This window comes from Bos taurus, chromosome 18, assembly GCF_002263795.3.
Source record: "Bos taurus isolate L1 Dominette 01449 registration number 42190680 breed Hereford chromosome 18, ARS-UCD2.0, whole genome shotgun sequence".
NCBI classification, from domain to species: domain Eukaryota; kingdom Metazoa; phylum Chordata; class Mammalia; order Artiodactyla; family Bovidae; genus Bos; species Bos taurus.
Genome location: NC_037345.1, coordinates 53,206,866 through 53,233,216, shown reverse-complemented (window position 1 = coordinate 53,233,216; position 26,351 = coordinate 53,206,866). Strand labels below are relative to the sequence as shown.

General features: G+C 52.8%; 1 protein-coding gene, 1 long non-coding RNA gene and 1 other non-coding gene across 8 annotated transcripts; 2 read left to right on the top strand and 1 right to left on the bottom strand.

Moving 5' to 3' along the window:
- The first annotated feature begins 1,247 nt into the window (after positions 1-1,247).
- Positions 1,248-26,057, top strand: EML2 (EMAP like 2). Of its 6 annotated transcripts, none has more exons than XM_024979154.2 (22): positions 1,248-1,443; positions 4,072-4,290; positions 4,383-4,506; positions 4,691-4,795; positions 6,882-6,910; positions 7,127-7,259; positions 11,271-11,420; positions 12,163-12,232; positions 12,348-12,458; positions 13,708-13,803; positions 14,705-14,839; positions 15,610-15,709; positions 16,476-16,630; positions 16,953-17,078; positions 19,472-19,603; positions 21,972-22,039; positions 22,309-22,397; positions 22,631-22,728; positions 23,289-23,376; positions 23,817-23,912; positions 25,210-25,340; positions 25,642-26,057. In XM_024979154.2, exons 1-22 carry the CDS (start codon positions 1,248-1,250, stop codon positions 25,765-25,767), a joined length of 2,577 nt encoding a protein of 858 aa, XP_024834922.1. In that variant the 3' UTR covers positions 25,768-26,057. The 6 variants fall into 6 exon arrangements, 5 of the variants coding, with proteins under 5 accessions (XP_024834922.1, XP_003587322.2, XP_010813463.1 ...); XM_003587274.6 differs by having other exon boundaries at positions 4,688-4,795; positions 7,130-7,259; XM_010815161.3 differs by having other exon boundaries at positions 4,688-4,795.
- Positions 6,327-8,581, bottom strand: LOC132342712 (uncharacterized). The gene is made up of 3 exons (XR_009491193.1): positions 7,368-8,581; positions 6,761-6,874; positions 6,327-6,690 (listed from the first exon to the last, which is right to left on the bottom strand). It is a non-coding gene; the product is annotated as an uncharacterized lncRNA (long non-coding RNA).
- On the top strand, positions 6,621-6,714 carry MIR330 (microRNA mir-330). Its single transcript, NR_031211.1, has one exon. It is a non-coding gene; the product is annotated as a microRNA mir-330 (primary transcript).
- Positions 26,058-26,351: the final 294 nt, after the last annotated feature.

The following is a 26,351-nucleotide window of genomic DNA, read 5'->3' as shown; positions in this document are numbered from 1 at the left end:
TGGCTGTGTCCAGAAGCAAATCTCTTCTGATTTACGGTCACTTCCCAGGTGGGGCAGTTGGTAAAGAATCAGACTGCCAATGCAGAAGGCACAAGAGACCCGGGTTCGATCCCCGGGTCATGAAGATCCCTTGGAGAAGGAAATGGCAACCTATTCCAGTATTCTTGCCTGGAAAATTCCATGGACAGAGGAAATTGGTGGGGACTACAGTCCATGGGGTCGCAGAGAATCTGACACGACTGAGCACGCACTGGCTGGCTGACATACATATGTCTCTATATATCTGGCCCCCAGATATATAGCATGGTCTGGGTCATTTCTAGGGGCTGACTTTCAATAAGGACTCGGAGAAAGTGGTTCAGTATTCTTTAAATCCATTGTCAGGTTTTCTTCCCTTTTCTCTCCCCACAACTTCGGAGCCAGCTCCGACTGACACCGCCAGTCGTCCAAGCATCACAACTAGGCCTTTGTCAAAACCTGGACTGGATAATAAGGTGGGAGGTGAAGCCTGTGGGGGAGGAGCTAAGGGCCGGGGCTGGCCAATAGGAAAGTGGAAGGAAAGGTGAGGGAGGGACTAACCGACTTAGGGTAGAGGGGGCTCTAAACTTCAAGGGCGGAGCCAATCCTATCGGTTGGCTGGGTCTAGATGCTCAGGAGGCGGTGCCAAAAGCTCTGGGGGCGGGAATAGAACTTTAGCTCCCCCCACGGGGTTGGGGGGGGTGGGTGGAGCTAAGAGCCTTGAGGGCTGGTGTAGATAGAATAAACAAGAGCTCGAAGAAATGAGCTAGAATAAGAGTTCCAGGGCGGAGCTTGTGGGTATCTGGGCGGATTTGAGGCTCCAGGATTTGGTCTTGCAAGGAGGCTTCTCGAAAACCCAGGAAAAGATTAGGAAGATCTGGGGGATGTGGGAGTGTCTTCTTCTACCCTACCTTTCTCTAAAAGCCGGGGGCTATGCTTCGGGCTGAAAAGCAGAGAAGGCCCTGCCCCTTCCAATCCTTTTGCATCCCTATTGGTGGAGGGGGCCTGCGCGACAGGCTCTCATTGGTCCTGAACAGGCGAGGAGGGGGTCTAGAGAGAATATGCGCCTGTTGTGGGCGGTACCAGACAGTACCGAGAGGGATCTCGGCTCAACCAATCCCGGCCCGAGGATTGTGTTGGGGGGCCTGGCAGGGGGTGTCCCGACCCCCTCCCCCTTTCTGGGCATCCTGGGGGATGACCCCGGTGCCAGGCCCGGCGTCGGCCGCCTGATGCCGGGCGGGCCGAGCCGGGGATGCTGGAACGAAGGGCGTTGCTATGGCAACGGGAGGCAGGGCCTGGGGGGGGGAGACCGGGCCCGAGCTGGGACCGGGGGGGCCGGCGGTGGATGTGGCGGGGCGATGGCGGAGCGCGGCCCGGCCTTCTGCGGCCTCTACGACACGTCCTCGCTGCTTCAATATTGCAACGGTGAGACCCCTCCTCAGTTCCGACCCTGGCCCCGCCCAGGGCAGGACCTATCTCCTTCTACCCCAACCTCCTTCCAAGTCCCCATCCTCGCCCCTAGCTGAAGATTCTTCTTTCTCCCCTAGCAGGACCCTGACCCCAGAGCAAGGTGCCTGATCCCCAAAGCCCTGATCCCAGTCCCCTACCTTCTTCGACCCTCCCCTTTTTCCCCAGGTGGCTGAACCGAGAGAAGAGAGCAGAGCCTTTAGGATCTTGGGGTTGAAGGAGGGAAGGCCTGGAGGTGTGGAACTCTGCTCTCTCCATCCCCTCTCAATCCTCCGGGACCCTCTCCCTTCTCCTCAGCAGAGGGACCGATTGAGGGAGAGTGGAATTGGGTGTTGGCTTGTGGGCTGGGTGTGGGACCAGGCAGGATGACCAGAGGACTTTGCCTCCACTCTACCCCCCAAGTCCTCAGGCCCCACCCCTCCCGCCCATTAGGATTCATCCCTTCTCCCTAGACAAATGGGTATGAAAAAGAAAGGCCACTGTGGGTGTCAGACCCAGATGAGGGGAGCTGGAGGCAGAGGGGAGAAGTGGGAAATGGGGGCTGGCCTCTTGGCAAAAGAGCTGAAGGTGGGGGATGAACCGGCAGGAGGGGACAGAGGACTTGAGTCATGGTAGGTGAGGGGTGGGTGGGTAGGTCAAGGCCTCAGAATAAGCTGGCTCCCTGGATGGGGGTTGCAGGGGCAAGGTAACAGTTCCTCCACTTCACTCTGAGGCCCTGAGAAGGAACTCCCTTTTGGAGGCTTACCTCTGGGCATACACCCCAGTGTCAGGGACCAGAATGCTCATTTTTGTCCTTCTCAGCCCCTCTGAGAGGCAGGCTGACAGGGTGCCTAAGCCTGGGTCAAATACCTGTTCCGGGGCTGAAAGGTTGTGTGTCTGTGTACAAGTAACTTCATCTCTCTGGGCTTCAATCCCCATCTATCTCCTTGCCTCCTAAAATGGGTACAATACTAGAGCTACTAAAGTTGCTGGGACATTGGGTACCATGTACTCAGTCACTTCAGTCATGTCCAACTCTTTGCGACCCCGTGGACCATAGCCCACCAGGCTCCTCTGTCCATGGGATTTTCCCAGCAAGAATACTGGAGTGGGTTGCCATGCCCTCCTCCAGTGTGGGTACCATAATAACATTTAATTATATTCTGGATTTATTGAGCACATACCAGAGCCAGGTGAGATGCTAAGTGTTTTGCACGTGTAAGCTCTCTATGACAAATCTCATTTTTGGGGGTAGTATTATTAATGGTAAGTAAGAGGGGTCTTGGCACAAGGAGGTGATCAGGCCCTCCTACACCTCCTCTATTGGCTGTTTGACCTTCGGTGATCTCTGTACTCTCCCCCATCCTCCGTTTTTAGTTTCCTCTTTTGCAAAACGCAATGCCAACAGGCCCCTGAGATTCCCTTTCTTATGAGTTCCGAGTCCTGACAGCTCTCTCCCTCAGACCTAACCCCCACCTTCCAATGCAGGTCCAGGCACCCGACCAGAGTGGCGCTGGGTGGGGGGCAGGGCAGGCGAGGCCAGGCAAGCGATTGGGCCGCAAGGGGTGGGGGAGGGAGGGGAGGGACCGATGGCTGCACTGCGGAGCCCAGCGGACGGGCGGGGCATCCTATGGACGGGGGATAGCAGGTGCTACTTCCAAGCCCCGTTCCTGTTAAGGCTACCACCTTGACTTCCACCGAACTGGGAGCCAGGGCCTCCTTGGTTCTTGCCAGCAATGAGTCTGGGTATGAGTGGTCTGGGACGAAAGGGGGAGGGGGGACCACTTTGGTACTCTGCCCCTCCCACTTTGGGAAAATGAGGACCGCGGGAGATGCAGGAGGAATTATTTGGCTGCATCTAGAGAAGAGAGGGAGAGCCGAGTCAGGGGCATGGGAGTGAAGAAGCTACATTTTAAAAGAGGATCAGAGGAGAGACGCTTGGGTCGGGGAAGTTAGTTTGGGTGTCAGATCCCTTGCGCGAATCTCGGGTCTTCGAGGAGCTGCCTGCAACTCCCAAACTTGCCGCCAGGGGCCGCAGAAAGCCTGTCCTTGCAGTAGGCTCTGGGGTCGAACCCCTCGGTGACGAGAGAAAGCAGAGAGGGACCAGGCACAGACCTTTTTGGCTTGGAAAGTCTTAGAAACAGACAGGGAATGTTAGTACCCGCGATAAAAAATCTCGGTATTCGTCAGAGGATATTGGGGATCAATTCTAGAATGTTGGTGTCGTTCGGAAAAAGTTGATGTCATCCTTAAGATGTTGATATCACTTATAGGTATTTAGCATCTTAGTCATAGAATCTTAAAACCAGAGTCGAGAGGCTCTTGATTTGTAGACTCTTTCTTAGAAGGTTAGCGAGGAAGGGACTTCCCTAAGGTCACGCCTCCAGGGCGCTGAGGCAGAGAGGAGTGTGCGGGCAAGGGTTGAGAGCCGTGGGGATTTCCTTCCCCTCTTCTTGGCCCACATCCAGGCGTTCCAGCCCCAGGTCGCGGGAGATGAAGGGGCGTGGCTGGCCCGGGACTTAGCCCCGGGCAGGTGGGAGGGACACTTCCCCTTGGGCGTTGGAGCTCCTGGGTGGCCCTCGCAGCCAGCGATCTCTTGCCTTCCAGATGACAATTTGTCGGGCACGAGCGGGATGGAGGTGGACGACCGCGTGTCGGCGCTGGAGCAGCGGCTTCAGCTGCAAGAAGATGAGCTGGCGGTCTTAAAGGCGGCGCTGGCTGACGCGCTGCGTCGCCTGCGGGCATGCGAAGAGCAAGGCGCAGCGCTGCGCGCGCGGGGCACCCCCAAGGGCCGGGCTCCTCCTCGCCTAGGCACCACTGCCTCCGGTATCTTCACTAGACTAGAGGGGTGAGGTGGTAGGGGCTGGGGCCTGTACTTCAAACTCATCCTCTTCTGTCCTCTAACTCCATCTATCTAGTGTGTCAGCTCCTGAAAGGTCTTCCCACCAGGACGCCCCTCAATGGCTCGGGACCTCCGCGGCGCGTGGGCGGCTATGCCACGTCTCCATCCTCCCCCAAAAAGGAGGCGACCTCTGGGCGCAGGTGAGGCGCGGAAGTCGGGATCCCCAGCCTCTTCCAAGACCTCGGAGGCTGTTTATATGAAAAGGGATGGACTCGGGTGTCTGAACATCAGCAGGGGAATGTCCTGTAAAGTTCTCGCCCGCCTCCGGCACTCGCCTGCTGGCTTCGCAGGTTCTGACCCTAACTGTGTGCTCTCTATTAGCAGTGCCCGGCGCTACTTGTCACCAGAGCGCCTCGCCTCGGTGCGCCGCGAGGATCCCCGCAGCCGCACCACATCCTCTAGCAGCAACTGCAGCGCCAAAAAGGAAGGGTAAGTGTCCAAAGCGGGGTCGTACCGCAAAGGGTGGGACCAAAACCTCAGTTAGGCTTGGAAAACGATGGGGAGATTAGGGTGATGCCCCAGGCCACGAGGTAGTAACCTAAAGCATGATCATCTAGTTCAGAAAGCGGAAACGGTGCAGGAGGATCGGAGGGACCAATCTTGAGACAGAGTGGTAATAGTGAAAGGCACGAGAAGGCGGAGCCAACATTGAGGGGCGTGGTCAAAGCTTTAGAGGCTGGACTAGCGCGTAGGAGGCGTGGATGGTCAGAGTCTCTCGGAAGAGCCCGAGTAGAAGTTAGGGAGGATCCAGGATTGTGGGCGTGGCTACTAAGGTAAAGGCAGAGTCCGCATTTAGTCTCGGGGAGGCAGCCAGGTCAGGGCTCTAAGAGGAGTTTCTGCAGGAAATGGGGTAGTCAGAGGAACCGGCGTGAAAGGAATTTGAGGGCTTGGCCAGAGGGTAAACTGGGCAGAATCAGAACCTGGGGTGAGGGCAACGGGCTGAGATCATGTGCAGTAGTGTCCGGTGCAAGAAACTGGGAGGAGGGGAGCCTGGGCGCTGCCAGGTGGAAATGGGCGCGGTTTGAATTTGAAGGTTAGGTGTGGTCATAGGAGGAGAAGGGGACGACAGATGAGATGGTTAGATGGCATCACTGACTCAATGAACATAAGTTTGAGCAAGCTCCGGGAATTGTGATGGACAGGGAAGCCTGGCGTGCTGCAGCCCACGGGTCGCAAAGAGTCGGAAACGACTGTGCGACTGAATTGAACTGTGGTCATAGGTGGACGTGGACAGACCCCAGTAGGTCTGCAGGGACTGAGGGTGAATGTTATCTTGGTCTGCTTGCTTGACCAGACCTGAAGACGATAGGAGTTTCCATGGGGAGCTGTCGACTCAGGGATAGGTTCAGGAGAGGTGAGACTATCAGAATGTTGGGCGAGGTCAAGTTCCCAGAGGCCGGGCCAGACTGAATGTCTGGGCGGTGAAAAAACCTGCGTGTGGAGTCCCATGCGGCGGGCGAGGTCAAGGCTGGGGGGTGGGGTGGACTAAGGCTGGACCGGAGTCAAAAACCCACACATTTCACCCCACTGAAATAATAGCAAACACGTACACAGAGCTATGTGCCAGGTACTACACAAGGCACTTTACATGAATTAACCAACTGAAGCCTCACAATCGCCTGAGAGGTTTATTATCCCCAAGTGAAAAGTGAAGAAACCGAGGCAGAGGTTTGGCAAATTGTTCACAACACTGGGAACTGGCAGAGCTTGGGTTGGAACTCAGGCAGACACGTCCTCTAGTCTGTGTTCTCAAAAAACACTCTCCCTCCCCCGACAAAAGAGCCTGGTGTCAGGACCTCACAGCCCCGGAACACGAACCTCCGGCTGCGGGGTCTTCCGTGGAGGGCGGGGCAGGGCGCGGCGGCGCGGGCGCCTCCCAGGGCCGGAAGCGGCGGAGCTGGGCCCGGCTCCACCCCCGGCCCCGAAGCGCCGCCAGCCGCCGCCATGAGTAGCTTTGGACCTGGGTGAGACCCTCTTGCACATACCCCACTCCTTCTTGCACTAGCAGGACCCAGGTCTCCCCTTTCTCCGGGGACCCAGACCCGCGGGCATCACCTCTTTCCGTCAGCAAAAAGGAGTGTAGAGACACGCCCCTTCCCTTAAACCCTCACCTCTTCCCTTTCAGTTAGAAGTTTGGGGCGCTGTGGGACTGGGGGTGGAGAGCGTTGGGAGAACTGTGCTGACTTAGGAGGGAGGGGTACCTTGTGACTCCCCGCTTCCAGGATCGCGTCCCTGCCACTTCGTGCTGTGTGATCTTCGGCGATCACTGCCTCTCTGGGCCTGTGTCTTAGGCTCTGCAAGATCAACCGAGCAAAGCACACGGCCTGCAGAGAGGCAGCGCTCAGCTCCTTACTCGCCCCCAACCCCCCCCCCCCCCCCCGCCCCATTACTTACCAAAGACCTCGGGAGAGCCGTGGGGTGGGGGAAGTGGTTTCTTCCATTTTCTGACTTGCCTGCTAATTAGGGCTTTCTTTTCTTTCTTTTTTTCCCCTCCTTCTTTATCCTTTCCTGACAGCAAAACCAAAGAAGTTATCTTCAGCATGGGTAAGTAGGGAGAATGGGAGGGCCTCGCTGGGGTGAGAGGCCAATGCTGGAGGTCAGGAAACCTCTTTGACCTCATCCCCACCCCACACCCCTTCCCTTTTTTACTTAAAAAACATTTAAAAAGTGAAAAAAAAATAAAAAGTGAAGTCAGAAGGGGAGAGGTTACGGGGTTGCGGACTGGTGTCAGCACCTGACCTCTGGGGATATGCATCCTAGCAGAGGAGGGCTCGGTGAAAATGTTCCTGAGGGGCCGCCCTGTACCCATGCTGATCCCGGAGGAGCTGGTCCCCACCTACAGCCTGGACACACGCTCTGAGCTGCCTTCGCACCGATTCAAGTTGGACTGGGTGTATCCTTTTACTTTAATCCCTTCCTCCCGCTCCCCCCACCCCCCACCTCCCCAATCCGGAAGGGAAGCCCTTCCGTGGGACTGCAGCTAGAGGGAGGGTCTTTGTACCGAAAGTGGGACTTCTCAGGCATCTGTGACTTAAGGGATCAGGAAGAGCTTGGAGTCTGCAGGGAGCAGAGGGAGGCAGATTAGCTCACGTGACTTTTATGATTCATTAGAGCAGCAAACATTTGCTGAGTGCCCTCCATCTATCAGATTCTCTTCTACACACAGGCTAGGTTCCCTGAGCTCCCTTCTAAAGTGGGGGAGACTGAGGCCAGTGAGTCAACAAATAAGATAATTTCAGCTAAGTAATAAATGCTGGTCATACAGTAACCTAAGCTCAAGTAAGAGGAGTAACTGGGTTTCTCTGAGGAGGGGGCATTTGAGCTGAGAATTGAACATTTAGGGGCCAGCCATCTCTGGTGGCTCAGATGGTAAAGAATCTGCCTGCAGCGCAGGAGACCTGAGTTTGATCCCTGGGTCGGGAAGATCCCCAGGAATGGTTACCCACTCAAGTATTCTTGCCTGGAGAATTCCATGGACAGAGGAGCCGTGTGGGCTGTAGTCCATGGGGTCACAGAGTCAGACACAACTAAGTGAGTAACAGTTTCACTTCACTTTCATAGGAAGAACAGAAGGCACGGCAGGTCCAAGGGCTCTGTGGCCAGAGTGAGTTTGGTGAATGTGAGAAATGAAAGAAGTTGGCATTGGTTAAGAACTCTGTCTTTGGAGCCTGGCAGAAATAGGGTGAAATGCCAGCCCAGCCTCTGGCTGGCTTTGTGACCCTGGATGAATCACCTTGCCATTCTGTGCCTGATTAGCCTCCTCTGAAAAGTGGGTGTCATGATCTCGGATTCATAAGACTGTGAAACAATGTGCTTATAATATGTGCCAGATAAACAGAGATTGATCAAAATAATGACTAATCACTGTTGAGCACGTACTGACCATGCCACATGGCACGTGGGATCTTCGTTCCCTGACCAGGGATTGAACACACATTCCCTGCATTGGACATGTGGAGTCTTAACCACTTGACTGCCAGGGAAGTCCCTATTGAGCGCTTATTGTATGCTAGGCACTGTTCGAAGAAGGCAATGGCACCCCACTCTAGTACTCTTGCCTGGAAAATCCCATGGATGGAGAAGCCTGGTAGGCTGCAGTCCATGGGGTCGAGAAGAGTTGGACACGACTGCGCGACTTCACTTTCACGCATTGGAGAAGGAAATGGCAACCCACTCCAATGTTCTTGCCTGGAGAATCCCAGGGACGGGGGAGCCTAGCGGACTGCCATCTATGGGGTCGCACAGTCGAACACCACTGAAGTGACTTAGCAGCAGCAGCAGGCACTGTTCAGTTCTTTCAATATAAATACATCGAATAATATGATCCTTCTCTTTTGTAGGGTTCAGAATATATTTTTACAGCCAGTGTTCTACAAGAGCCCTCTAAGGCCTGCAGATTGGGAATGATTACCCTTACTTTCCAGATGAGAAAACTGAGGCCACGAGAGGGGTCCCAGCCCTGTCCTAGGGAGTCAGAGCAGAACTGAGGCCAGAACTCTGACTCTGAGCCCTAAGCTTTTTCCAAAACACAAACTGAGGTTTGGGGTTAGTATCCTGGGGATCCACTCCCTGTCCTCTCTTGGCCTTGCTGTTTTCTCTGGAAGAGGCAGGAATAGTTGGAGCCTGGAACCTCTTTAAGGCAGCTGGAAATATTCACAGGAATTGAAGAATACCATGCTGTCATGCCAGGCTTGGCTTGATAAGTGAGCATCAGGAGAAAAGCAGCTGAGACAACAAAAGTCCATGTGGGCCTCATTCCCCAGCCCTAAAATGGCTGCAGGGTGAAGCAGTTTCTATGGGGTCGGGATAGGCATATTGACATCCATTCAGATGTTTCGCAAACATTCTGGGACTAAGGACTGGAGTCCAGCAGTCCCCAAATTAGTACAACCTGCATTCCTGGGCTTATAATCCAGTGTGGGGACAGAATCCATGAAAATGACAACTTAGAGCGGACAACTTAGATGGGGGAACCCAGAGAGGGCAGCCGACCCAGCCTGGGCATCAGGGAAGGCTTCCTGGAGGAGGAGTTACAGAAGAGAACAAAACAGCCCAGTTTTGGCTGCCGTGCAGTTGACAGTCTCATCAAGGACTGGGTGCAGTTACCACATTGATCAGATGAGTAGGATGAGTCCAGCAGATGAAGTGAGACTGAGGCCTGCTCTGAGGATGTGACAGCTGAGAAAGGTGGCAGGTAGCATGTAGTAGGCAAAGGGAACAGTTAGTGCCAAGACCCGGGTGATGGTCATGATTGTGGTGTTTTGGGGAAATCCAGTGTCAGAGGGCAGAAGCTGAGACTAGGGGAGGGCAAACGAGGCCAGCAAGAGGAGCTTGGACTTTCTCTTAGGGGAACAGGGGAGCCACAGAAAGTTCTGAACAGAAGAGGGGTCACACTCCTTCAACAAATATTGAACTCATATGTCCACTGTGTACCAGGACCTCATCTGGGCACAGGGGGTACATCAGTAAACAGAAAAGACAGAGGCCATGCCCTCCTGGAGCAGGCACTCTAGTTGGGGAGACAGAATAATTCAAACAGATGGACTTCCCTGGTGGTCCACTGGTTAAGACTCTGTGCTTCTAATGCAAGGGGCGCAAGTTACATCCCTGGTTGGGGAATTGCCGTGGGATGTGGCAAAAACAAGAACACAAATGGAACATGTGGGATGCTGATGAATGTACTGCAGGAAAATTAATAGGGAAGGCGGATGGGGGCATTGAGGTGCATAGGTTTTCTTTATTTTTTAAGTTTTTTTTTTTTTTTTGACGTGGACCATTTTTTTTTTTAAGTCTTTATTGAATTTGTTACAATATTACTTTTGTTTTATATTTTGGTTATTTGGACCTCAGGCATGTGGGATCTTAGCTCCCTGACCAGGGATCAAACCTGAACCCCCTGCATTGGAAGGGGAAGTCTTAACCACTAGCTTGCCAAGAAGTCTTGAGTTTGCAGCGTTTTTTTGGTCATGCTACGAGACTTGTAGGATCTTAGTTCCCCAAACAGGGATTGAACCTGGGCCCCGGAAGCAAAAGTGCTGACTCCTAACCACTAACCCGTCAGGGAATTCCGGTTTGCAGTTTTAAATATCTCAGAACTATTTGGGAGAGGCTGAGAAGGCCTCTCTAAGGAGCTGAGTAGAGAGCCTGAGCAGGGGACACATGTAAAGTGACTTAGTGATAATAGGTTTTAACAGGATCCCTCTGGGGAAGAAGAGTAGACAGATTACTTTCCTGTGGCTGCTCTTAACAAATGCCCACAAACTTAGTGGCTTAAAACAACAGAAAAATCTCACAGTTCTGGAGACCAGAAATCCCCAATCAAGGTGTCAGCAGGGCCATGGTCCCTCTGGAGGTTCTGGGGGACTTCTTCCCTGGCTGCTAGCTTTTGGTGGTTGCTAACAAGCCTTTCGGTTCTTCCATCACTCCAGTCTTACACTGCCTTATCCCACCCAGTGTCAGTGTCTCTTTGTTCTCTGGCTCTTACAAGGACATTTGTTACTGGAATTAGACGGCCCAGCCAGATAATCCAGGATGATCTCATCTCGAGATCCTTAATTACATCTGCAAAGACTCCTTCTCCAAGTAAGGTCACATTCTCAGTTTCCAGGTGGTAATATTTTGGTGGACACTTTTTTTTTCCTTCATTATTTGGCTGGGCGGCATGTGGGACGTTAGTTCCCTCACCAGGGATTGAACCCGCGTCCCCTGCATCGGAAGGTCAGAGTCTTAACCACTGGACTTCCAAGGAAGTCCTACAGTAGACATATTTGCGGGGGCTGTTATTCAACCTCCTACACAGTAAGAGTGGAAACAGGAAAACCTATCTCCCATGACCTTCATCTGGGAGTCAACCAACAGCTACGATGCAGAAGACACTCCTTAACCGGCCGCGGGGCATCTCTAGCTATGGTTACCGTGGCCGAGACTGCAGAGCCAACCTTTACCTGCTGCCCACGGGGGAGATAGTGTACTTCGTGGCCTCCGTGGCCGTTCTGTACAGTGTGGAGGAGCAGAGGCAGCGGCATTACCTGGGACACAACGATGACATCAAGTGGTGAGGCCAGGGCGGAGGATGCCAAATATCTCCCGCACAGGGCATCAAGGGGGAGGCGGGGGGCCAGGTCTTCACTTGGCCTGAATTCAGGCAGAATTCAGGGGGAAAAACATCGTGGATTAACTATCAGTACTTCAGATGTCGGTGAATTCACTCCGATACCTGGATTTTTCACTTCTTTTGAAAACTTCAAGCAGGCACACCAGACACAGTGTGTTGGAATCCCGTGGTGGCAGCCACCCTTTCGATGGGTGTGTTCTCTTGGCCATTTGTGGTTCAGGCTTGAGCCCTGTGGGCCCCTGAGTTAGAGACCAGAGGTCTGAGTCTTGCTTCTGAGCCAGGGTACCCAGAGAGTGTTCCCTAATTGTTACTGAAGAATTAAATCAATGTTCATTGACTAACTCAGGGGTCCCCAACCTCCAGGATCTAATCCCTGATGATCTGAGATGGATCTGATGTAATAATAATAGAAATAAAGTGCACAACACCTGTAGTGCGCTTGAATTATCCCCAAACCATCTCCCTCTTCCCCATCTGAAGAATCATTTTCTTCCACGAAACTGGTCTCTGGGGCCAAAAACATTGGGGACTGTTGGATTAAAAATAACTCATTGAACCAACCCGTGGAATGAATAATCAGGCATCATAACTGTGGCTGCTGCTGGAGGGGTTCTGGGCTGCTGTCATCCCTGCCCCCCCGCCTCACTCCCTGAGTCCCCTCCACCTGCGCTTCTCTCCTCAGCCTGGCTGTCCACCCTGATATGGTCACCATCGCCACTGGACAGGTGGCGGGCACCACTAAGGAGGGGAAGGTAACAGAGTGGAGGGGGCAGGACCTGGAGGCTGGGATGGAGTTGTGGGTGCGGGGTTGGGGTGGGGGTGAGGGAGTCAGGCCCCCCAGGTAACTGGCCTCTCTCCTTCCTGCAGCCGCTGCCGCCCCACGTGCGCATCTGGGACTCGGTTTCCCTCTCCACCTTACACGTGCTGGGCCTGGGGGTGTTTGACAGAGCTGTGTGCTGTGTGGGCTTTTCCAAATCTGTAAGTCCTGTGCAAGCCTGGCCCTGGGCCCTCTCCTGCCCCTTGTTCCCCTTTGAGTTGGAGGCCACGCCTTCATCGTGACATCACAGGTGCTGGACACGCCCCCGGCCAAACTCCCGGCCCTTCTGACCTTCCAGGCTGGGTGCCCACAGTTGCAGCCTCACCGGCCTGCTCTGGTGGCTCAACTGTAAAGAATTCGCTGGCCTATGTGGGTAGACGTGGGTTTGATCCCTGAGTCAGGAAGGTCCCCTGGAGGGGGAGATGGTCAACCTGCCCCACTATTCTTGCCTGCAAAAGCCCATGGGCCGAGGGGCCTGCAGGCTACAGTCTATGGGGTCGCAAGAGTCAGACGCAGCTTAGCAACTAACAACAGTAAAACAACATGTCTGCCCCCAGACAGACTTCTCAATGATCCTTTGTAGATCAGGTAATGCTTTTTGCATTGTTTTTCACACCACCTTTCATTCTGGAAGGATCCTTATCTGTAGGCATTTAAAGCCCTGTGTCTAGCGCAGCCCTGCTCCTAGTACCATCCGGAACATGGGTGTTGGCAGATATGTATGGGGGTGGTAAGCACAGAAATCAAAGAGTAAGGCTTTAGGGATTTGTAGAGCAATTTGACATTCCCACAGCATCCAAGTGCGTGATTGGTGGTTTTTTCCTAAAATCATATTTTACATTTTTATCGCATTTCACCAAAGCAGTGGCTGCAGCGAATCAGGAAATAAAAAACAACTGGTCCTCCCACCTACCTACAGGTTTTCTGAGACCTTTGGAGAAATAAAGCAATTTTTTGCCAGCGTCTGGGAGAAAGAAAAACTCTGCAAAATCAAAACTAACCTATGCCTAACTAAAGATATAAAACAGCAACATTGTCCCAACTTTATAGTTGTTTAACTTCATAGTCATACAAGTCATTACAGATAAAGAGGCAGGTTAGATGTTCTTAGTAAGAATTCCTGAGGGCGTGCTGGTTGCAGAGAAATTATAGCTGAGGGGAAATTAGATGAATTTCTTAGGGACTAGTCATTTCAAAAGGAAAACTATAAACAGCCTTTAAAATGTGTGTGGCCCTGGATGGAGAGTGTATTTTAATGTGTTCCATATGCCTTGGGCCAGGGCCTTCGAAAATCTTTAAACAGGCCTGAGTGGCTAATGCGCCAGTGGGCAAGGTATTGGTGTTGGGGGCGGGGAGGGAGGGTAGACCCAGAGCTGTCTGCCCCTTCCCCATCCTCTCTCCTCTTCCTAGAATGGGGGCAACCTCCTGTGTGCAGTAGATGAATCCAACGATCACGTGCTCTCCGTGTGGGACTGGGCCAAGGAGACCAAGGTGGTGGATGTCAAGGTGAAGTAACCCCCTTTTTTTTTTCAATCCTCATTCCTTGGGGTCCCTCTCTGGTGGCCAGATCTCAGTGTTCATGAGTCCAGAGTCAGACTCACCTCCAAGTCCTGGCTTTTCCATTTGCTAGCAGTGTGACTTCAGGCAAGTGGCTTGCCTTCTCGGTGCTTCAGTTCCCTCATCTGTAAAATGGGAGTTATGGTAGCATCTCCCCTGTAGGGAAAATTTGGCTTTGATGTTGGGATATGGGGTGGGCAGACCAGGCCAAACAGGAGGATCAGTACAAGGTGGCTGCTGTTTCAGTTGCCCTGCGATGTCTAAGATAGACCTTGACTTGCATCTCTGGCTGGTGGCCTGTTTTACAGATGAGGAACCTGAGGCAGAGGGCAGAGGGGAGAGCTACTTGCCCAAGGTCACATGCTCATTCTGGGCTGGGGGCAAGAGACCTGGAATGGAGGGCCCATGGTTTGGGGAAGGAGAAGTAGTTGAGAGCCTGGGCTCCCAGTGACTTGATTCCAGACGGAGTCTGGCTGTGTGTCCTTAGGCAAGTGACTTCCCCTCTCTGAGCTTCACTTTGTCATCTGTAATGGGAGGTACTAATGAGCTTTACCTCACAGGGTGCTGTGGGGTTAAATGAGTTGATGGATGTAAAGGGCTTGGCACGGAGCTTGGTGCAAAGTAAAGGCTCTCCACGTGTCTGCCATTAGATTGGTGAAGAAGGCAATAAAGCTTCACTGACTGGCCCTGCTTCCTGTGCTTTAGCTTGCCTGTATAGGAGAGATACAGGCAAGTCAGTTGTGCAGTACACAACCCACATGGCTGTATTCAGGGCAGTCCTTCCTGAGATGGATGTGGTGGTCCTGGTGGCTTTGAGGTCCTCATTCTGAATCTCCTCCACCCCTTAAAGTGCTCCAATGAGGCCGTGCTCGTGGCTACCTTCCACCCCACGGATCCCACCGTGCTCATCACCTGTGGGAAATCCCACGTTTACTTTTGGAACCTGGAGGGGGGCAGCCTGAGCAAGCGGCAGGGCCTCTTTGAGGTGAGTGCCAGGGGTCCCGGGACTGGCTGGCCCTGAGGGAGGCTGGCAGGGACACCCCAGAAGAGGCTGGAATGTGTAGGGATGCTGAGATATTGCCTGCTGGGGCCTCAGTTCCCTTATTCATACCAGGGGATGGTCCTCCTCAACTCTTTCAAGTTGTGAGGATTCAATGGGATGACGAGTACAGCAGCTCCTAGCAGATAGTGGATGCTGGGTAAATGGGTTGCTGTGGTTGTTGATACTCTGGATAAATAGAGAGGTTGGAGCCTGGTGACCGGGAGAGAGAGAAAAACAGCAGGAACCAGAGGCCCACCTTTGGTGAGAGTTGGGTCTTCCACCCCAACAGAGGAGGCCCTGAGAATACCAGACTCAGATGGAGGTGAAATGGAGATATTGAGAAGAAGGTGGGGCAGGGCAGGGAAAGGGACCTAGGGGCAGACAGGGGTTGTGGGGGAGGGAAGGAGAGGGAGAGGGGTGGGGCAGAGAGGGGAAGACAGCAGGGGAAACTGAGGACAGAGACTGGGACAGAAGTCAAGATGAGAGGAGGGAGGAAGGGAATCTGGGGTGGAGAAGGGAGACAGTGGGGTCAGAAACTCTAGGCGACGTGACACTCCGCGGGTGTGCACTGGAGACAAGGATGCTCCTCACAGGGCCGCACCTAGAAGCAGGGAGGACATCCCCTGGACCGTGGTCCTGGCTGGTGGGTGAGCTCGGGGAGGCCACCCGGCTTCAGTGACCCTCTGACACCATCCCCTTCTCCCCCACCTTAGAAATACGAGAAACCGAAGTACGTGCTGTGTGTGACCTTTTTGGAGGGTGGCGATGTGGTCACCGGAGACTCTGGGGGGAACCTCTATGTCTGGGGCAAAGGTCAGTGTTACCCCACCGTTTGGTCCCCAACCCAGTCCTCCCTGACTCCCTTTGGCTGTGCCTTCCTTCCTCAGACCCTGCTGGAATGTATGATGTGCGTGCGTGCGTGCTAAGTCGCTTCAGTCGTGTCCAACTCTGTGCGACCCAATAGGCTGTAGCCTGCCAGGCTCCTCTGTCCATGGGATTCTCCAGGCAAGAATACTAGAGTGGGTTGCCATGCCCTCCTCCAAGGAATCTTCCCAACCCAGGGATCCAGTCCACTTATCCTACGTCTCCTGCACTGGCAGGCAAGGTTCTAGCACCACCTGGGAAGCCCTGGGTATGATACAACAGGTTAAATCCTTACTTGACCAAGTCTAATGCCTCCATCAAGGTTCAGCTCTATCCCCACCTGCATGAAATCTTCACGTATTCCCTTCCCTGGTCCTCTGCAAACCCCATGGTAGTGATCAAGTTTGAACTGTAAATGAATGGATTAACCCAGGTTAGATGGATGGAAAGATGGTTTGTTCCAAAGGAATGAATGAATAAGGCAGTGAATGAATGTAGGGGATGTCCTACTCAGTGAATAGAAGAATGAGTAAATGAATACACTATCTTTCCAGATGGCTTATTAATGGATGGTAGGGTGGTTGGGTAGATGGGAAGGTAGGTAGAAGAAGAGGTGAGTGAATGGCTGGATGTGGGAGTGAGAGTTTGAGGTGTTTTCTGGGGTCAGTGTGGGGCAGCTTCTGCATGCTGACCCCTGCCCCTGGCCACCCTGCAGGAGGGAACCGAATCACACAGGCAGTGCTGGGTGCCCACGATGGCGGCGTGTTTGGGCTCTGCGCCCTGCGGGACGGGACGCTGGTGTCCGGAGGGGGCCGCGATCGGCGGGTTGTCCTCTGGGGTTCTGACTACAGCAAGCTGCAGGAGGTGGAGGTGAGGAGGGGGAGAGGCTCATACAAGGGTGAGGGGATCTCCCATCACCCCCCCAGGGCTCCTAACACTAGACCCTGTTCTCCCAGCCTGTCTCCCCCATCCCCACCCTGCCCTCACGTCTGTTGTTGCTGTTCAGTCCCTAAGTTGCGTCCGACTCTTTGTGACCCCATGGACTGCAGCATGCCAGGCCTCTCTGTCCGTCACTATCTCCTGGAGTTACCCAAGTTCATGTCCATTGAATCGTTGGTGCTATCCAGCCATCTCACCCCCCACCTCTACATGTGTCCTAAACTCATCTGCCCACCCCTCCCCCCACACCCAGGTCCCTGAGGACTTCGGCCCCGTGCGCACCGTGGCAGAGGGCCGGGGAGACACGCTGTACGTGGGGACCACCCGCAACTCCATCCTGCAGGGCTCTGTCCACACCGGCTTCTCGCTGCTGGTCCAGGTGAGCATCTCTTCTGCACCTGCCCCGCTCCGTCTCTACACGCCTCTCTTCTCTCCTCTGCACCATTCACTTCTCTCTTACTACTCCCATTTCTCCTCACCTCTCTACCCCATTCCTTATCCTCTGGCCTAGTTAACACCTCTTACCTTCCTTTTACCTGCTTGTGACCTATAACCCCACCCCTGCCCTAGAATTCCTGCCCCAGAACACCCCATGGCCCAGCAGTGGGTTAACTGGTTGCACGGCAGGGGCTTCCCAGGACCTTGCTCCAGCTATACTGCCCCCTGCTGGTCAGGGCGGTGTACTGTTTCTGTAAGTACCCTGGCAGGTTGTCCCACCTGCCACACACCTTGCATGTCTCGGGCTCCAGGGCTCTAGGAATGTCCTCTGGAGTCTGCTCAGACGCCCACACCTCCCTCCTGGTAGGCCACAACCCTACCCCACATCCAGTTTAAAGAGCCCACCTACCAAGTGATGGTCTAGAAGGATGGCTTAGCATATGAATTCTGGGGAGTGACTGCCTGGGAGTGAAAGAACCCTGTCGCTCACTCGCTGTGTGATATGAGGCCAATGAGTAACTTCTCTGTGCCTTTATGCAATGAGAGAGTAACACAACTGATCTCACAGGGTTTTATAAGGATTCCGTGAGTCCATTCATATACAGCATTTTGAATGATGCCTGGCACAGAGTAAGTGCTCAAAGAATCTTGGCCAAAACTGCTCCTTGCTGGGACTGCCCTAGTGGTCCAGTGGTTAAGACTCTCACCTTCCATTGTAGAGGGCATGGACAGGTTCGATCCCTGGTCTGGGAACTAAGATCCCCCATGCTGCATGGCATGGCCAAAAAGAGAAAAACAAAAATTGTTCCTTATTCAGTGGTTTTCCCCTTCCTTCATTCCCAACATGCATTTTCCCTCTTACAAGGTGGCTGAGATCCATGCAACTGAGTTTAGATTCCCCCTTCTGGCTCTTAGGGGCTTTCCCAGTGGCCCAGTAGTAAAGAATCTGCCTGCATCACAGGAGACATGGGTTCAATTCCTGGTTCAGGAAGATAGATCCTCTGGAGAAGGAAATGACAACCCACTCCAGTATTCTTGCCTCGGAAATCCCATGGACAGAGGAGCCTGGCAGTCTAGAGTCCATGGGGTCAAAAAGAGCTGGACATGACTGAGTGACTGAACACACACACATGTGTGTGAAGAAGATGAAGAAAAACAAGGGCTAGAGGGATTTCTTAGGTGTCCCAAGGCCAGAATGGACCTTGTTGCCGCTAAGTCACTTCAGTCGTGTCCGACTCTGTGCGACCCCATAGACGGCAGCCCACCAGGCTCCCCTGTCCCTGGGATTCTCCAGGCAAGAACACTGGAGTGGGTTGCCATTTCCTTCTCCAATGCATGAAAGTGAAAAGTGAAAGTGAAGTCGTTCAGTCGTGTCCGACTCTTAGCAACCCCATGGACTGCAGCCCACCAGGCTCCTCCGTCCATGGGATTTTCCAGGCAAGAGTACTGGAGTGGGGTAGACCCCTAATAATAGCATCACTGTTCTACAATATTAATTATACATATTTTTAATTTTTTTATTCTTTTGGCCACACTGGGCCACTTGTGGGATCTTAATTCCCCAACCAGGGATTGAACCTGTGCCCTTGAGCAGTGAAAGCAGAGTCCTAACCACTGGACCACCAGGGAATTCCCAAGTTATATATGATTAGTGTATTACTAGAATTGTATTATTTAGCATTAATCATTATGCTGCTATCAATAATTATAGTTCTGTTGATTATCATAGTTAATTATTTTAATAATATATTAATAGGATATGTTATTATTACTAATAATAGTCAGCCACTTTCATTTGATGAGCACTTTGTACCAGCCTCATATATCTTCCATGTATTTGCACTTTCCATCCACAATTTGAGTAAGCAGAATGCCACGAGACACATACAGTGATTGGACCCATTTTACAGAAGATGAAACCAAGCCTTCAAGGAGAAGTCACCTGCGCAGGTGACTGCCGTAGTCAATAAGTGAGATGTGGTCAGACTTACCAGGCTGAGTACCCTCCATGGTTTCTCGCAGCCTTCTGGGCACCGTCTGACTCCTAAGATCTAGCTCCTACGCACCACGTCTCTTGCTTCTCATTGTGCAAACTGGAAAGCAGAGGTCTGAGGGGAGGGGGCACATTTGCCTGGAGCCCCCCCACTGGGGCAGGGATCTGCCCAATCATTGCCTCCTTCAGATACCCTGGGCAAAGCGTCGTCCCTGGGTCACCTGTGGGGAGAGTGTGTTGCTGAGGCTAGTCCAGCACTTCTTTCTGGCATCAGAGGTGGGGGATGCGGAGGAAAGATCTGGATCGGTGGTCTCCATGCTGTAATCTGTCCTTCCTGCCAGGGCCACATGGAAGAGCTGTGGGGCCTGGCCACGCACCCTAGCCGGGCACAGTTCGTGACATGCGGGCAGGATAAGCTGGTGCACCTGTGGAGTGTGGAGTCCCACCAGCCCCTGTGGAGTAGGACCATCGAGGTAAGGGGCTGGGGGACTTGATATACCGTTCTAACAGGACCACCTGTCTCAATGTGTCAGGGATCAATCAGGAACCACACCCAGTGTCTTTCAGCAGAAGGAGATTTAATGCAGGGAATTGGGTGCTTACAAACTCGCTTGGGAGGGCTGGGGGGAGTGAATTCTTGACTGGAAGGAAGCCTAGAACAACACCCCAGACCTGACGTGCCTGAGGAGCTGCTGCCTCTTCCATAGTCAGGAAGGTGGGGAGTCAGGAACCACTGGGTTCAAGAAAATGCTGTCCTCATAACTGTGATCCAGAAATCAGGATGCTGTGGTCACTCAAGTGTTGGCTCTAGAGCTACACTGTCTAGTACATGTGGCTATTCAAACTTAAATCAACTTTAAATTTAAGAGTGAAAGGTTCAGTTTCTCCTTTGCACTAACTACATTCCAAATATGTGACTGCATGCGTGTGTACAGGCTCAGTTGCTCAGTCGTGTCCAACTCCCCTGTCCATGGAATTCTTCAGCCAAGAATACTGGAGTGGGTTGCCATTTCCTTCTCCAGGGTATCTTCTCGACCTAGGGATCGAACCTGCATCTCCTGTGTCTCCTGCATTGCAGGCAGATTCTTTACCTGCTGAGCCAAAACATGTGGCTAGTTGCTACCAAATTGGCAAGTGCAGATACAGAACATCTCCATCATTGTAGAAAGTTCTGTTGCACTGTCTTGCTAGATCTAGAGTGACTCAATTCTGGCTATATTTGCACTGACCAAATCAGATCCTCGGTGCCCTTGCCTTTCAAGGCTAGTGACTGCTCACCTGCACAGCAAATGTTTTCACAACCTAACTGATCAGCGGAAGTGGCAGAGTGGGGCCTCTACTTTGTGTCTTCCAGAGCCCACGGTAGTGTAACTGATTGTTGGACACATCACAGCTGACCCTAGCCGCATGGGCTTCTGGGCAATGTAGTTTCTAAGCTCCCCTGCCTGTGCAGTATGGGAGAGTAGAAAGTCAGTTGTCATAGTCTTCACACCACCTTTTGAGGTTTTGTTCTAGGCATCCAGGGTTACCTGTGATCCTGGAACACCTGATGGCCTTTCAACTTCTGGGAGTCAGGGATGGTGTGTCCTAGAAATTACTGGGGCCATATGTAATAATCCTCACCTTGGCTGCTAACTGAACGCCTACTATATGCCAGGTTCCATGTTCAGCACAGCAGTTCTGTAGCCAGGGCATCAGAACCACCTGCGATGTCAGAAACACAGAATCGAATCGTGAGCTCCAAGCACAGGAAGTCTGATTCAAGAAGTCTGAGTTTGGTCCCAGATTCTGCCGATTGTAACAAGCTCCCTTAGGTTACTCTGATTCAGGCAGTCTTCCTACCATTCTTGAAACTGCCTTAGCACTTTACCCACATCATCTTTTTTTTTCCCTAACTTAAAATGTTTAACTTTGTATTGGGGTATAGCCAGTTAACAATGTTGTGGTAGATTCAGGTGAACAGTGAAGGGACTCAGCCATACGTATCCATGTATCCAATCTCCCCCAAACCTAGCTCCCATCCAGGCTGGCAGATAACATCATCTTTTTAACTGCTTCCGCCCCCAACCTCCACAAGGCAGTAGGAATGATGGATCCTCACTTGGAAACAGGCCCAGAAAGGTAAAATCACTTGCCCATCAACAAGTGTAATTACGATCATAGCTGACCTTTATTGAGTGCTTCCTGTGGGCCATCTTGCTTACCATTCTCAGGGCTTTACACCTTGCCTATAACAGTCCTGGGAAGTGTGTGTGCTTATGTTCTCCATTTGAGACAACCAAGGCCAAGGTGGAGAAACCTATTTGATGTCACATCACTAGGAAGTATCAGAGCCACTGTTTGAACCCAGGTCTGATTCTTCTGTTGCCTGTAAATCAACCAAATCCCCCCCATACCCACACCCCAATTAAATATTTTTTTGCTGGAGATTAGATAAAGATGCGGGGAAACAGGCACTCAGACACACCTGGTGATACGCTGATAAATTTTATAGCAAGCAGATTGACACGATGTATCAAAAGTCTTAGAAACGTGGACAGTCTTGATCCCAGCAATCTCATGTCTAGAAAAGTCCCTAAGGAGATCATCTTGGGTGAATAAAAGTGTGGGAATTTAGAACAGGAGTGATAAAGGATCCAGAGTCCACAGTGAGGAGGAATGTTTTCTGTTCGAGCCAACATGTTAAAGGGCAGGAGAGTGTTTTCTGAGTGTCTGCGGCAGGGGGTTACCAGAGGGCAGCAGAGGGAAGTGAGAGCCCTTAGGCAGGCTCCGAGGCCGGGAAGGTGGGCCAGATGGATGGGGACCCCAGCTTCCAGCCCCGGTTCTTCTCTCCCTCCTCAGGATCCTGCCCGCTCTGCCGGCTTCCACCCCAGTGGCTCTGTCCTGGCCATCGGCACAGTGACTGGCAGGTAACACTGACGGGCATTTGGGGTGGGCTTCTGTGCTCCCCCCAGGAACTATCCCTTGATCCCCCCCTCCTTCCCTACTGCCCCAAAGCCTACAGAGAACGATAATTAGGTCCCAAGTGGTTGCCAGGACTTGATCTCCCATCATTCTTCTTTGAGAGTCCGCTTTCTCCCACATCTTAATGCGGTCCCTCCCTCAAAGCCCCAGATTGCCACCCCTCTCTCCCAGATCAGCTCACCCCTCCTCCCCCCACCACGCCTTCTCCTTAAAGATGGCTGCTGCTGGACACGGAGACCCATGACCTGGTGGCCATCCATACCGATGGGAATGAACAGATCTCAGTGGTCAGCTTCTCTCCGGGTAAGGAACGCGACTGGGGACGCTGGAGAGGCAGGGCCCGGGAACCGAAAAGCTGATTTACAGGCAGGAGGAAGGGTTGGAGCCTGTGTGGCGCTGGCCTAGGGGTGGGGCCAGGACTGTGGTAGGGATGGAGCTCGGGACTACTGAGTTGTCTGGGATAGTGGGGGGGCTGAATCTGAGAGAGGAGGGGTAGAACCTGGGTGCTTCCTCATAGCCCCCTCCCCCTCCCCCAGACGGGGCGTACCTGGCCGTGGGCTCCCACGACAACTTGGTGTACGTGTACACGGTGGACCAAGGCGGCCGCAAGGTCAGCCGCCTGGGCAAGTGCTCGGTGAGTGGGCCGTGGCCCCCAGCCCGCGCCGCCACCCCGTTCGGGGGGTGCAGGATTAACCAGTTTTCTACCTCAAGGGAGCACAGCTTCAACACTCAACTGACTGCCCTGATTACGTCTAGGAGTCTTAGCCGGGCACACACGCATTTACCCTCTCCTGTGTTTTAAGCCCGCCCTTTGTGTAGCCCCGCCCCTCACATTCTAAGCCCGCCCCTTCGTGTAGCCCCGCCCCTCACATTCTAAACACACCCTCTGTGTTATAGCCCAGCCCCTTGCATTCAAAGCCCGCCCCCTCTGTGTCTAGCTCGGCCCACTTGTTCTAAACTCTCCTGTGTTCGAAGCCCTCTTTGTCTAGCCCTGCCCATCACGGTCTGCCCCTGCCCCCCTGCCCATCACGGTCTGCCCCTGCCCGTGGTAGTCTGGCCCCACACTCCAAAGGCTTGTGTATCCTTCCTCTAGACCCCTTGTGTTTTCACCCTACCTCTGTATTTAGCCTTCCCCCCATCCTGGGCGGATCCTGCCCTCTCCAGCTCTAACCCCACCTCTTCCCTCCCCCGCAGGGCCATTCCAGTTTTATCACCCACCTGGATTGGGCCCAGGACAGCAGCTGCTTTGTCACCAACTCTGGGGACTACGAGATTCTGTACTGTGAGTTCGCTGAAACCCAAAGGCACGCCTCCCTCAGCCTCTCTACAGCGCATGTGTGATTTGCATAGCCTTCCCCAGGTTCTGGCAGAAAAGCCAGGGCATTCAAGTCCCTCACCTCTGGCTGGTGTATTCAGGGGCTGATCTGTTGGGCTGGTCTCCTGACTTCTGGTTTCCTCCTTGGTGGACCCAGCTTTTAACCAATTCCTCCCCTCCCTGGTTGGATGGGTTAGGTACAGGTTTCTATGCAGATACCCTTGCTCTGGCCTTGGGGTAGAGCATCACCATCCAGGATCTAGTCCCCTCAGCCAGTCTGAAGACTTAGAATAAGCCCTGGGACCTTAACCTCCTGTCTCGGACCTCAGTGTCCACTGTCTGTGAAATGGGTGTGTTGTCACTAGTTCTTTATGCTCTGAACATCTCTCCTCTGTTTTCTGCCCCAGGGGATTCATCTACCTGTAAGCAGATCACTACTGCCGAAACTGTGAGGAACGTGGAATGGGCCACGGCTACTTGTGTCTTAGGGTTTGGGGTGTTTGGTAAGTTGTGGAATGGACAGAGTCTTGCTGAGGACAGGAGTTCTGAGAAATATCCCTGACTGGTGGTTTTTGCGGCCTCTTATTACCAGGCTGGGAAACTCATTCCTTTACCCATGTGAGCAGCCATGTTTGTGTCAGAGGAAAGAGGAGGGTGAGATGACTGCTCAGGTCCCTTGGAGCTGTAACGAAATGAGAACAAATGAGGGGTGGCGCCTGGCCCAGAGAGATTTGCACGGCCTGTGTCCCAGTCATGAGTTCATTCAGGCATTAATGTACTCAACACATACTCCCTGAGCACCTGTCTGCACAGCTGGGCAGTGCCGAGACCCAGTGGTGACCACAACAGCCCTGGCCTTGCCATCGTGGGTCTCACAATCCAGTGGACAAGACAAACCTGTCCCCAGACAACCCAGAATAGATCAGGTGGAGGCAAGGAACTCCAGAGAGGACATCTGGCCCCAGTCTAGGAGGGAGTCAGGGAGGACTTCCTGGAGGAAGAGACATCCAAACTGGGCCCTGCAGGATGAGGAGTTACATTCCAGTGTGGTGAAGAAGGAAAGCAGTCTCTAGGCAAAGGGAATAATACTATTACTACTAAGTCGCTTCAGTCGTGTCCGACTCTGTGCGACCCCACAGACGGCAGCGCACCAGGCTCCACCGTCCCTGGGATTCTCCAGGCAAGAATACTGGAGTGGGTTGACATTTCCTTCTCCAGTGAATGAAAGTGAAAAGTGAAAGTGAAGTTGCTCAGTCGTGTCCGACTCTTCGAGACCCCATGGACTGCAGCCTACCAGGCTCCTCTGTCCATGGGATTTTCCAGGCAAGAGTACTGGAGTGGGTTGCCATTGCCGTCTCCAATAGCCATGTGGAAAAGTGCAGAGGTGACAAAGCTTGCTATTTGGAGAAATGCAAAAAGGCAGGATGGCTAAATCATTTCAGAGTTCAAGGGAAGCACTGGTGAGGGGAGCACAGAAGGGTTTTTGTTTTGTTTTGGCCACGTTGTGTGGCTTATGGAATCTTTGTTCCCCAACCAGGGCTTGAACTCAGGCCCTTGGCAGTGACAGCATGGAGTCCTAACCACTGGATCACCAGGGAATTCCCCATGAGAAGGTTTTGAATGATGGAAGATAGGGTCAGATACATATTTCCAAAAGATTATTCCAACTCTCATCCCTGGCTAGAGACAGGCTAGATGAGAGGAAGGCAGGGAGGCTGCAGCTGGGGCCTGCTTGCCTTGGGGTTTCCTGGCCCCAACTGACATCTTACCATCACCACCCACCCCCAATCTTGTCCACAGGGATCTGGTCCGAGGGAGCAGATGGTACTGACATCAATGCTGTGGCCCGCTCCCATGATGGGAAGTTGCTGGCTTCAGCTGATGACTTTGGCAAAGTCCACCTGTTCAGCTACCCCTGCTGTCAGCCTCGAGTGAGTCCCTGTGGGGGCTGGCAGGGTGGAGGTACCAAGCAACCCTTTGCGGATCTCAGTTTCCCATCTATACAAAGAGGGCAGTGACTTGATCCCAAGGGCCTTTCTTAACTTGAAACTTGATAAATTTCTGAGTCTGTCGTGCTAAAGCTCTGAGCACCTGCATTATGAAATCTTTGGTTCTTTTATCCTGTTAACTCAAGAAATATTCATTGAGTACCTACTATATGCCTGGGCACAGGGAATACAGCAGTGAACAAGACAGGTGACCTCCTTTTCTTTCCTTCTTTCCCTATCACAGGCCCTCAGCCACAAATATGGTGGACACAGCAGCCATGTGACAAATGTGGCCTTCTTGTGGGATGACAGTATGGCCCTGACCACGGGGGGCAAGGACACCAGCGTGCTGCAGTGGCGGGTGGTCTGAACTGAGGAGGGTGGGGTTCCCAGGAACATGGGGCCCAGGTAGAGTCAGGTGGTGAGGGTGCAATTCTATTTTCGGGAGATGTCTATTGCCGAGTAGAGTAATATATACCCAGAGTATGTCTATAGCAAAGGGGGTTATGGGGGTGGGTGGGTGGACTGACAGAAGTCTCTATTTATCGGGGTGGGAAGAGGGGTCACATTGATTTGGGGGAGCCATTAGAGTGTTTGGTTCAGAGTGTTTTTTAAGTTTATTATTTTATATCATCCAGAAATAAAAACATGTGCACTGAGGTGGAGTGTCAGGGTCTGTGTATGGGAGTATCCATAGATTGAGTGTGTCTATAAGTATATGTGTATGTGTGCATGTATTACAGTGTTTGTGATGAGAGACCATTATTGGGTCTTAATTGGTCTTTTTTTTTTTTTTTTTTTAATTGGTCTTTAAGCTTGACAGAAACCAAGCTAGCTCTAACTTAGGCCAAAGGAGTACTCAGTTGGCCAACATACCCAAACAAGGAAAGGCAGTTGTCCCCTCTGGCTTTCAGGGCCCATGAAACAAGGGTTTGAGGGCAATCAAGGTATTCC

Excerpts from the sequence above, each read along its gene's own strand:
- EML2 (XM_010815161.3), top strand. The coding sequence starts at position 1,248 with ATGCCGGGCGGGCCGAGCCGGGGATGCTGGAACGAAGGGCGTTGCTAT. Across the intron at positions 22,040-22,308 it reads ATCGGCACAGTGACTGGCAG|ATGGCTGCTGCTGGACACGG; the intron begins GTAACACTGACG and ends TTCTCCTTAAAG. Across the intron at positions 23,377-23,816 it reads GGACTACGAGATTCTGTACT|GGGATTCATCTACCTGTAAG; the intron begins GTGAGTTCGCTG and ends TTTCTGCCCCAG.